General features: G+C 41.9%; 1 protein-coding gene across 1 annotated transcript; it reads right to left on the bottom strand.

Moving 5' to 3' along the window:
- Positions 1 to 8478: 8478 nt before the first annotated feature.
- Positions 8479 to 11667, bottom strand: SLITRK2 (SLIT and NTRK-like family, member 2). The gene has a single exon (XM_010568907.1). It carries the CDS (start codon positions 11665 to 11667, stop codon positions 9094 to 9096), a length of 2574 nt encoding a protein of 857 aa, XP_010567209.1. The 3' UTR covers positions 8479 to 9093.
- Between the last annotated feature and the right edge of the window lie 308 nt (positions 11668 to 11975).

Here is an 11975-nt window from a genome sequence, read left to right as displayed (position 1 = left end):
AACAATTGTTCATTTGTCCCATTTTATGAATCAGCAAGGAAAGTGAAAGCATCAGTCTTAGCTGTCTCAAAATGTAGATGGGTTCAAAATCGAAACCTAAACCAGAATAACATGCCTAGCCAGTGAATGAATTTTAGTTGGTTAATCAAAAGCCAATTTAAAAGTGGAGGTGAAATTGTGGCTCGGTTGCATTGAATGGATATGCTGCCACAGATTCTTGTAGCATGTAGTCCGACATTTACAAATCAGCTCTCTGTTGCATGGAAGCATCCTCAGATTGCTCGGCATGACTTGTCCACATACTTTCTGGAAGACTGTCTGTGGAAAATGGTGGGCTTTCCAACACAAATAGTTGGATTTTACAGCATGTAGCTGGGCTGTAATATGCCCACACTCTGCATTCAATAGGCAAAAGAATTATTACACTAACTATGGAGCAGAAAAAAGGAGAGTGTACAGAGTACAGGGAAGAGATAGAATAGGAAAGTTGAATTAATTTCTTTCTCTCCCCAGAGTGCCAGGTTCTTATTTCAGCACCTGTCTGCCACTCAGAGCCTCTTTCTGCTCACTTGCTAGCATAAAAGCTGTCTGCAATAGCCAAACTGACTTCATGCAGAAAAAAGGTGAATAAAAAATACCTGGCATGCTAAGAACTATTGCTGGAAGGATTCTATAGGGCAGAAACAGACAAGATGATTCAACTCAGCCAGGGAGGGAAAATTTAGGAGATGGGATACTGTGCATTTTCCACAGTTTAAAAACAAACTGTAGCTTCCCCCTCCCCCCACCCTGTTTCATTCCATGTATGTCATGTCCTTTTACAAGGAGATAGTATTTTTTCCCTGTACAAGGTGATCTTCATGGTCTGTTTTTAACTGTAAAAACAGAAAACCAAACTAAATCTGCAATGTATGTATGTACCACATTCTTACATCAGAATAACATAACACTAGGGAAAGAAGCACTAGTCTATTGCTGTATTTGGATGAAGCTATAAAGCCATAAGCACTGGCTTTGAAAAACAATTATACTTAACATTTCTCATCAGTAAATCTCACTAGACTAAGGCAGAAGGTATCATCCTCCTCATTTAATGATGCAGAAATTAAAGCATGGGGACACAGATATGCCTTGTGCAAGGTCACTGGCAGAACTAAAAAGAGAACACTAATTTCTCAAGTCCGAGCAAATGAGCTCTTAGCTAGGCCCACTGCCTCCCTATCAAGAGCAAATAAATAAATACTGTAGTATAAACAAAGTCCTTGATAGTTCAATTTTAGGCATTCACTGTGAATTATCCATTAGGACTCTACAGCTAGGAATTATTCCCACGCATTATTTGGAGAACAACGAGAAGCCATGGAAAACATAAGCCACAAGCAAACAAATTTGTAAACACTGCATTACGGAAAAGAAGGCCACACTTAAATAAGAATTATCCACTCAGTTCTGGTAAGTAGCTTATGAGTTAGATGGGATAGTAAATATGGTCTCAGAAAACACAAGCTAAAAACTACACCGCTAATTAAAGTGTGAACTGTAGCATTAAGCATTTTCCCCACTATCATTGTCTTTTCACGAGCTGTGCTTATGTCTGAATTGCAGTAAATCTGGCATAACTTTAAGGCTGGGATTTCTCAACTGTCCAAGAGAATTGCCTGTCCAGTTCCCTTAGTCATTAGGAAAGCAGTCTGTGTGCCATTTCCCTTTAGAAGTTCCACAAAAAATAGGCATTTGTGTAAGCTCTTTGAATTATGAGCGCTGAAGTCCTTAGCTTTCTGATAGTTCCTTTTTAACATCTTGACAGTTAAGACAACTATAATCTACCCCCCCCCCCCTTTTTTTTCCCCACTATGTTGCATAAAAAGGCAAAAACCCTCACACAACAGTGTGGCTAGATTTCCTTTTGATTCACTAATAATCATAATAAGCCCCTCTGAAACCTTCAGAAAAAAAGCCCAGAAAATTTGAAAGACTTTTCCCAACCTCTAACCCCCTCTCTTTTTTCTATTGTAAGTAAGCATGTAAGCTGAATATTATAAGGTTTTCCACAGATACTTATTAGTGTGTATGTGTTTCAAGTTGGAATACATATGAATAGAAGCAATAGCTCAGCAGAACACAGCAGACGCGATGGGAGCAGTAAAGCTCTGCTCACTTGAGTGGATCACTGAGTTTCTGAAACTCTTCTGAGTGGTTCAACTCTCAGCTGCCCTGGTACTTGGGGAATGTGGCTACTTGTGAAAGAAGATAAAGGAAAAACGAAGACTTAGCTAACATATTCCATTTGCCCTCCATAGCAAGAATACAGTTAGGAATAATCAGGAATTAAAATTTAGCAGAGATATAAGAAACTTGAGATTCCAAGCAAAACCTCACCCTCTTGGGAGCAGGGATGTGATAGCAGTTAAGATTTTGGCCACACTTTAAGCCAAAAGGTCAGATCATGGAGTACTCAAACATTACTGAAAATCTGATACTTAGTGACTCAGGCATAAACTTGGAGTATGCTGACTTCAGATTTATGTGAATGAGCGTTCAGTCTGGAAAACTCCCAAATGGCATTTTAAGTGATGGTAAGAGGACATAACCCTTTTTCTCTCTTCTCTGCCATTCACATTTCGGTGAGTTCAGTGGCTGCCCGTATTTGGTGAGATTCTTGTCACTGGTGCCAATCCCAGGGGACTGCGCTGAAGCCACTCAGGTGTAAAGCTTACAAAGGTAGTCTGCATCTACACCTCAGTCGGTCAGATTTGACTGTACCCTGAAACCTTTAAAAGCCTCTGTGTCAGCTTTGCTTCGGTATTATGTTGTTTGTTCTTTTGTGATTAGAAGAGAATTTAGGTAGTCATTACATTTTCACAGTTCTCTCACAATTTTCTGTTCATTTTAGCTGTCCAGCTAAGATCCTGGCATGTACCAAGTTAGTAACAAATCCCTGGGGAGAAGGAAAAAAGTTTATAGCATGGGAAAAAACTGTCTCAACTCCAATTCCTCTGCCTCTCCAATGAGAGGCTCTCAAAACAAAAATCAAGATGTCTTAAAATAGACTCTGTCATATTATCAGTGATCTCAAGGGGATTTTTTTCCAGGCTTTTGTATGGAAATAGGTCTTATCTCGAGAGGAGGTAACTGCAACAGGTCTGTATACATTAGCTGTGCCTTTTCCAGTGCAGACAGCATTCTTAAAATGGCTGTACTGCCTCCTGCTTAGAAGATAACTGGTGCCTAACACTTCTGGCTCTGGGGAGCAATGCACGCGCAGGGCGAGAAAAGAAGATACAAGGAATCTGTGTTGCTAAGACGCAAATCTCTACTTGTTCTGTTGCCATAAAGAACCCTGACGTCGTATTGCAGACACTTCATAATGTCGGTGTAATTTCTGTTATACTGCAAACAGGGATTTACATTATCTCGTTTTCAAAATGGTAGTGCCACCTTCCTTTTTAAGACCAGCAACATTTTGCGTTGCTCTTGTTTTGTAATTAGCTACATATATTGATCTGAACAGTTTGCTGAAAAGTTAGTTTTTACAAAGGACCTTAGAAGGTAAAAGACTATGGCACTAATTACACAAATGGTTAATTCATTGTATTTTTAAAAGTAGAGATAAAAAAGATTTGGAAATACTGTCACTAGCTCTACTCTTCCAAATTTCACCTTGATTACTTTTTCAAGCATAGTGCATTACCAGTGGTAATACAGATGCATGGACAAATAGGGTAACAATCAGAGATGAGAACCAAATTCTGAACACTTTGGTTACCTGAACATCCTGAAAGATAATGGAGGTGCTTCTGGCCTCTAAATTCATCCCTGCAAAAGTTTAACAGCATGTAACAAAAGCTGCTGCTGTACTCAGATGGGGGCCCTCTGAGTTTATGATCTCAGGAAGAAAAACAGTTTTATGATGTCTTGTTTTTCAAACTTCACTCATACTCTTGAGTCCATTCGGTCTTTAGAATGACTGCATCTCAGATTGCAGCTCCAACATTTCTTTCATTCAAAATGATCTATTCATCTGTATTCATAAACATGTCAATCTACTGGTTCAAAAAATCCAACCAACCCTCCAATAACAAAAAAACAACTAAAAGCTTCTCATTAATCCACCTCCCTCATTAGCTAGGATTAAAAACCTTAGTCAAAATGATTGGCCTTGTGCCCAGAAAAGCTATGAGATCAATAATCCAAACAGACTTAATGATCCTCTTACAAAAGAATAACTTTTGTACTTCTCCTACAGAACACTTTGAAAAAGTGAAGGGAAAAATACAAGAAATGTCACATCATCTGCCTAAGTTAATTTATCTGATGGTTTGGAGTGGTACAGTTGGGGGAGGGACTTTGGGAAATAGGGTTTTTTTTTCTTCTCTGTTAAATGACATTTACTGTCTGCAAAAACAGTAATGTGAAAAATCACAAACTGTATCAGTGATTAGCCTGTAAGAGCCTAAGAAGTTTCATTAACATTTCCAGTATCTCATTTCACTCATGAGCAGTTTAAAATTATGGCATTTGTATTCCTATACAAGATCAGTATTCTTTAAGACTTTTATTTAGGCAATTCAACTTGTTGGTATCCTTATTTCGACACTACTAATTACAGCTTCTAACTTCTAAAAGTTTGATTTTTGTTTTACAAACTCAAGTGTTGATGGGAAGAAAAAGAAAACCAAACTAAAACCTACTGTATAGTTCTCTATCAGCACAAGAAGGTGTTATAAAAAGGCAGTGCCTTTGACTGAAGCAGGCTATAAACTCCACGGCGAACATTTGTCTGTGGATAGAATGGAAATGTCTTGGGGTAGAGACTGGCAGATACTCAGCAGAGCATATATGTTGCATGTCGGTGTGCTAGAAAATGGTCAGGCTGGGCTAACTGCAGCTATGGGGGAATTAGCTATCTAATCAGCGCTCATCATCTACAGTTACTGGAAAAAAGCAGGCATATCTGTAGCCCAATTCATGCCATATATTTTGGGAGGGAATAAACCACTTTTGAATGGCCTGGGCTTTGCTATTTACTCTAGAAACCCTACACAACCAGTCTGAGTCTTAAATTTGTTCTTACTCAGAAATGCTGCTTGCATAGCCAGGGTTGGCACACGGGAAATCCTGCGTGGAAGCTGAAAAGCTGTTTGATCTTGCGCTTCTCTCCTCTGCTCAATGAGTGGAAGAGGGGACAGCTATGCAGACCTTCCTCCAGGAATACCACCGGGATCAGGTGGCTCATTTCACATGGGGCTACTCAGCGATGTCGCAGGAGGAGGTGAGGGCTGAGCTCTCAGTGGAGCAGGGATGTCAATTCCCTTCAAGGCTGGACCAGGTCCTCCAGAGCCAGCGAGGGAAGAAAAGGCAAGCCCAGGGGGACAGCCGCGAGGGGAAAGGTTGGGGCACTACACGGCGAGGGCTTGGGAAGCAGATAGTGGAGGTGAGGTAGGAGCTGAGCAAATGCTGGAACCCAAAAGGGTGCAATCTGATGGAAGAGAGGCTGCAGAAAGGAGGACTACCAACGGGCATTTGGAGCGGCTATGCAGCAGGCTTGAGAACCCAGATAGGAAGTACGGACCCTTTTGCAAAAAGCAGCATTTGTTTTGTGGGGAGAAAAAGGGAAGGCAATTAACCTGTCATCCTCTGGGTGTGTTCTGTTCCTACAAAGCCACAGCATCGTCCCGGGAGATAGATGTCTGCCTAGGAAACATAGGGCAATCTGGGCACAGCAGTGTAAGGCTAGCATCTCTCTCCATTTTGCCACTGAAGTTACTTACTGAAATCCAGTTTCTAAGATCAGTGATAATTACTTCATGCTTACACAGAAAGATGTCTTAAAAAATGTATTCATGCATTGGAAGTGTACTGCCCCTCACTTTGACTGGAGATAACTGCATAGTTTTAACAGTGCTTCAGTCTGCACCATTACTGCTTCTGTAAAGGTCATTATGTCCACTTTCACAAAAGAAAACTTATTAAGAAAGAAAACTATTTACATCCCATTTTTCGGAGGAAAAAAAATACTTTGCTAACTCCGTTACATAATTTTCACAGTTCAGCTTTTCAAACTATGAAGGAAAATTTTTTCAGACTCATTATCAAGCCACTACTCAGGCAAGCAGCTCTCCCCTAATAAGCAGCAGCTTCCAGGGCTGCACAGCTGAGGAAATGCAGAGACCTTCTACACAGCAGCTGCCGACACACTTTCCCTGTTAAACAAATCTCTTTAAGCGTAACTGAAAAAAATCTCCTTCTCTCTCACCTAGACACACTATGAAAAGAATTGCTTAATAGATGTCAGCTGAAGGGTATAAAAACAAACCTGAAAGATCTACAGCAGTAATGATTTTTAAGTTGGTATTGGTGATGCAAAATAAAATCTAGTCCCCAAGTAAGTTCCACTAGGAAAGCTAAGGAAACGTAAAGCAACAGCAACCTTTGTAAAATACGGCTGTGCTACCAAAGCAAACATGCTAAGACAGTCTGAGACTGAAACAGTAAAAATAAACAAGATAAAGTTACTAAAAGAATCAATTCCCTATCTCTGTTGTTTGCAAACACGAGAAAACGGAAAACATTTCCGTAGGAATAATTTTTCTGAGCAAAAGCCCTGTAATTGGTTCTGGTTCACTAGAGATTAATAAATAATAATATCCTAGCTGCTAGAGTACCAGATGTAACATGGCACTTGTTCTGCAGGCAATACTAAAATCATACGTGGAAAGAGTTAATAACTTCACTTTAAAATAATACTTATACTTTTCTTATGGTTTCAGTAATAAATGCTTTTAATTACCCAGGCAAAGGAGCCATAATAAGACAATCACTACTGGAAGCCTTCAAACAAGTACCTCACTCAAAGATGGATGCTATTCCAGTCAAATGTTCCAAGTTCAACTAATGTGATACCATTTCGCCTCCTTCTTGAAGCGAGACCATTTTGAAGACTGATTCTTCCGTATTCATTGTAGCACTTCAGTTTTAAACCTGATCTAATGAACAGCCATAGATGCTATGGACTCTAAACATAAAGAATTGACATGTTAGCATATTAATGTACTCAGATGTCACATAAATCATTAGAAGACAGTTTACTGAATGACTCATATCTGGCAATACACATGCAAAGCCTCTTCAGCTCTTAAATATAAAGCAACCTCCTTTTGGCAAGTCCTGATTAGAGCAACATTGATTGTAGTTATTTATAGCTCAAATGCTATTGCTGAAAATTTCTCAAAGTTGTAGATACTGTATTATTAACTATAGTAAAGCTCTAAAAATCAGTCAGCAGAGGCCACTTCAATCTCCGCATGATAATAAAGGATTATTATGTGCAGTAACCTATTTATGAAAAGGAAACAGTGTGCTTCTTTCAGACTCCATCAATTGCTTTAATAAGGAATTGAAAAGCCTGGCCTACTTTATATGCAGATCACCATCCCAGTTGCATAAGGATTTACAATAGACAAAACAAAACTGTTTTTGTTGTAAATAAGGGCTGTTTGTTTAAATCGCACAATAATGTTTGCATCTCAAAATTATTTGGAAGCTAATAAGGCTTAATAAAGTTTGACTGTATACTTGTTAATAAAAATGGTTTCAATATTCTCCAGGAAGGAAATGTAAATTGAAGGTGATAACGTAAAGCTTGAAGTAAAACAGGCCTGAGTTAATGGGAAAGGAGAAGACTTAGTGCATTTGTTCACTGATGGGCTTAAGAAAACCAACGTTGAGAATGGAATTCGGTTAACTTAAAACATTTTCTAAAATTTAAGATAACGAACTTAATAGTATTCTCCAGTAGATTAGAATTATTGCAACATTACTTTTGCTTTAGAGACTGAAAACTTGGCATGGTTCAGACTACTGAAAGTTAGTGTGATGCACATACCGATTGCTGCTACCTTGCTTTGGAGGACTCGAGAGACCCAGGTTCAAATTTTACCTTTGGCATTGGTTCATTTGCCTGTATGTTAATAAATTTAATGAGGTGTGGGATGACCCCTGCTGGTGTCCCTGCTTATAAAAAAAATTATGTATCTGGCAGGAAAAGGACATGTTAATTCAGTCCAAAAAAGTTACAAATATAAACTCTGTCGTAAAATGTATAAAAATACCTAATTTAATGCATAAAATATTATAAGTAATGTTCTTTTAAGTATGAAGATAATCTTAGACCAGTGAACATTACTGTGTTAGAGCTGCAATGCAACGTATTAAGAAGGACATTAATTGTTCAGTTCACTATGACATTGTGTTAAACGTCTTTTATTAATGAGCTGTTACTCCCAGCTGAGGCATTTGATAACCTCTAGTCCATTGCAAAATCCTCTCAGTTGATTTCAGTGGATCACTCTAAACAAACCTAGAGGGAAAAAATACCCCAATAATTTACATTTGAGTCCGTAAGGTCCTAGAACTAGATTCATTTAAAGGAGGGCAGCTTTCCTATAAATCGAACCTTCTGATTTAATGCAGCTGACATATAGATCTATTTTACAATTTTTTTTTAATTTCAAAAATACAACACATTAAAATAGGTTCAATTTATCAAAGCTAAGAGCAACAATTAAGTAATAATGTACTTAAAGTGCAAAGGCACTTTAACACAAAAAAGTGACGCCCAGTGGCTATACTTGGTAATTGAAACAGCAGTACTGTATATTATTATTTACAAAAGAAAGTCATAGTCCAGGAAAAAAGATCTTTGGAGATCTTCTATATAATACATTAAGTTTCCACTTTGAAATGAAAAGAAAAAAAACAACAGAAAACCCAAAGACCCCCTTCCTCATTTCCTTCCAAATCAAAAAGAATTATGCAAGATCTATTACAGAAACATACATTTGCAGTGACAGCTCCTACAGAAGGGTCAAAAGGAGAGAGATATAGAAATAATTTAAAGGGAACGTTGCAAAAGCAACACCATATCCCTGCTATGCTGTAAGGGTTCCATTTCTCTCTCACTCCCTCTCTAATTTTAAAAAGTGGAAATGTTGGGAATGCGACAGATGAATGACATCGGCACTGAGTTCAGACTCAATCAAATGTGATGCTGAGCTCATTTAAAAATTTTCCTTTGTCTCCCACCTCCCCCCCTCACAGCTGACTGATTGCAGTTTGTTTTTCCAGAACTTCGAGGTAGTCTGGTTCTGTTTGTAGCTTTCCTTGGAGTAAAGGATGCTCGGGTTTAGACTGTTCTGCAAAATATTTCCTGGGAGTTCCATATAAAACAGTTTTATTTATCCTGTCCTGGTTTTGGCGTCTTGATTCATATGAAGGGGCAAACTGCCTTTTGGGTAAGGTGCAAAAGTTATAATGAACTAATCCTCCGGTGGGGAGTTCCTTGACCCTTTCTGCAATATTTTGATACAGAAGCTCTGGTTCCCTTGGCGAGGACTGCTTTTCCAGTAATTCAGCTGCACTGATTGTAAATGCGAGACTGGCAGGGTCTTCCTTTTTGTGGTCAAGATTGCTATAGCTAAACTCATGGAGATTCCTGTAATAGGCAACCGGATCCCCTTCCTTTTGCATGTAGATTGGGTTTTGGCACATCTGTCCGACCGGAGGGGGAATGTAGTTATAAACATGTCCTTCAGTTTTATCGTGGGTCTCAGTGTTGTAAGACCCGTACTGGAGCTGGAACGAACTTATATCTAAGTTGTTTGCGCTGCTGGGCATGCTTTGCACCCCCTTCCGGCGCTTAAGGACAAAGACAAACAGGCCTGCCCCAAAACAGACGGACAAAATAAACACAACCAGCAAGCCTAAAATTAAGACAGACAGCGGAACTTCAGTGTGGATTTCTGGGTAGGAGCTGGGCGAGGCACCGAGGAGATGGGGTGTATCTGTGTTCTGGTTCATGGAGAGGAGAGAAGAATCTGACAAGTTGGGGTTCTCTGGGCAGATGGCTTCTTTGCTCAGGAATTTCAGGTGCTCTCCAGAGTGCTTGGTGGGAGACTCGCATATGACTTCGTTGATAACTACGGGGGGATTTGACTGCTGGTTGTTCTGGTCGGTGACTTGCTCTATCCAGTTCCTCAGCCCCAGGATGTCACACGTGCAGTCCCAAGGGTTCTCCTGGAGGTCTATCTGAATCAGAGCCGAGAGCTGGTCCAAGACTCCTCTCACGGGCAGGTGTGAGAAATGGTTGTTTCTCAGGTTGAGTCTGGTGAGGGAAGTGCCGCCAAAGACGTTGTCGGGCAAGGATCTGAGCAGGTTGTTATTGAGAAATAAGAGATGAAGATTACTCAGAGCATCAAAGGTGCGTGGCAGGATCTCCTTGATGACATTGTACTCTAGGTAGAGATACTGCAGGCTGTGCAGCCCGGCGAACATAGACGGGTACAGAATCTCAAGGTAGTTGCCGTTAAGGTAAAGTCTGCGTAAACTTGTGAGGTTTGTAAAGGCACCTTCTTGTATCACTGCAATTCTGTTATTTCCTAGATGTAACAAATCCAGAGAGCTGTACTCTGCGAGATCGGTTCTATAAATGACTTGCAGATAGTTACTGGTAAGGTAAAGTTTCTTTGGACTGGTCGGCCTAGGGTGGAGTTCGGAGATGTTACTTATCTTTTTCTCTTGGCAGTTCACATTTAAGCCGTTGTCTGAGCTCTGCGAAGTACAGATGCAGCCAGCTGGGCAGGTGATGGGCACGGGAGACTTTGTCTGGTAAACCATGATAGGTCCGAATATCTGTCTGTCTTTCGACACAGTGACACGGGGTGTGGGGCGGTTCCTAGTTTTGGGTGGCCGGCTGGCTTTTGGGGCTCTGGTGGGATTGATGGCAGAGTTGGCTGTGGGCGATAGCCTCGAGATGTGCGGGTCTGAGAGGACAGGGTGTTTTTCCCTCTGGTTGGAATCACTGGAGCTTTTCCTAGGGCAGAGATCTTGCCTGGTGAGCTGGGTCACATCTTTCCCGTGAAGCCTGAAGGGTGTTTCGCAGACTATCTCACCCACGAACACGGTGATGGTGTCGAGCCAGGCCTTGAGGGGCAGCAAGTCGCACGTGCAGTTCCAAGGGTTCTCCTCCAGCTGGATTTCCATGATGCCTCCGATGTGCTCCAGCACACCAGCAAAAGGCATCATCTTCAGCCGGTTCCCCCGCAGGTCCAGGTGGGTGAGGAGCACGAAGCGGAAGACATTGCTGGGCAGGGACAGGAGGAGGTTGTCGTTGAGAATCAGCACCTTGAGCTTGTTTAGCTTGCTGAAGGCTCCCGCCTCAATGGCACTGATGTAGTTGTAATCAGCCTGCAGGTACTCCAGACTCTCCAAGCCCAGGAACGTGTCCTCCTTCAGCACTTCCAGCTTGTTGTTATTGAGGTGCAGCCTCTTGAGGGTGCGGAGGCCGCTGAAGGCCCCCGTGCGGATCTCCTGCATGTCGTTGTTGCCCAAGTGGAGGGTCACGGCGTTGGAGTAGTTGACGAACTCATTGGGGAACAGGCGGGTCAGCGCGTTCCCGTTGAGAAACAGCTGGTAGATCTTGGACGGTGGCGGCAGGAGGAGGCTGACGGTTGTAAATCCTTTGTTTTCACAATTAATGTTCAGCACGTTCTCCTTCTCCTCACAAGGGCAGCGGCTCTTGCTGCAAATGTCTTTGGCAGGTTTGCGACTCTCCGTCTGCGAGATCCCAGCCACTGTTAACAAACTGAGCAACCAAACACCCTTCAGCATCTTTATGCGCCGTCGATCGCCGCTTCGGTACCTACAGTCAAACCTTTCGAGACAGGTAAGGAGAGAAAGAAGAAGTCCCCAGTGAAAACGCCCAGGAGCAGAGGCTGCGAGGGGAGGGCACAGCAGGTGGCAAGGCTGGAGGGGGGCAAGGGGGCACCGGCGAGGCAGCGACTCGCAGAACTCCTCCGAAATCCCCCTCCTCCGCCCCTCCTTTGCCTCTCGGGGAGCGCCCGCGGAGCCGCCGTGGGGGAAGCCCCGTCGGGGAGCTCTCCGAAACCCGGCGTCCCCGGCGCTGCCCTCCCCGCCCG

Source organism: Haliaeetus leucocephalus, unplaced genomic scaffold (genome assembly GCF_000737465.1).
Source record: "Haliaeetus leucocephalus isolate CR32 unplaced genomic scaffold, Haliaeetus_leucocephalus-4.0 Scaffold262, whole genome shotgun sequence".
In the NCBI taxonomy this organism is placed as follows: Eukaryota; Metazoa; Chordata; class Aves; order Accipitriformes; family Accipitridae; genus Haliaeetus; species Haliaeetus leucocephalus.
This window is presented reverse-complemented; position numbering and strand designations above follow the sequence as displayed.

Coding starts and splice junctions, on each gene's coding strand:
- SLITRK2 (XM_010568907.1), bottom strand. CDS start 11,667: ATGCTGAAGGGTGTTTGGTTGCTCAGTTTGTTAACAGTGGCTGGGATC.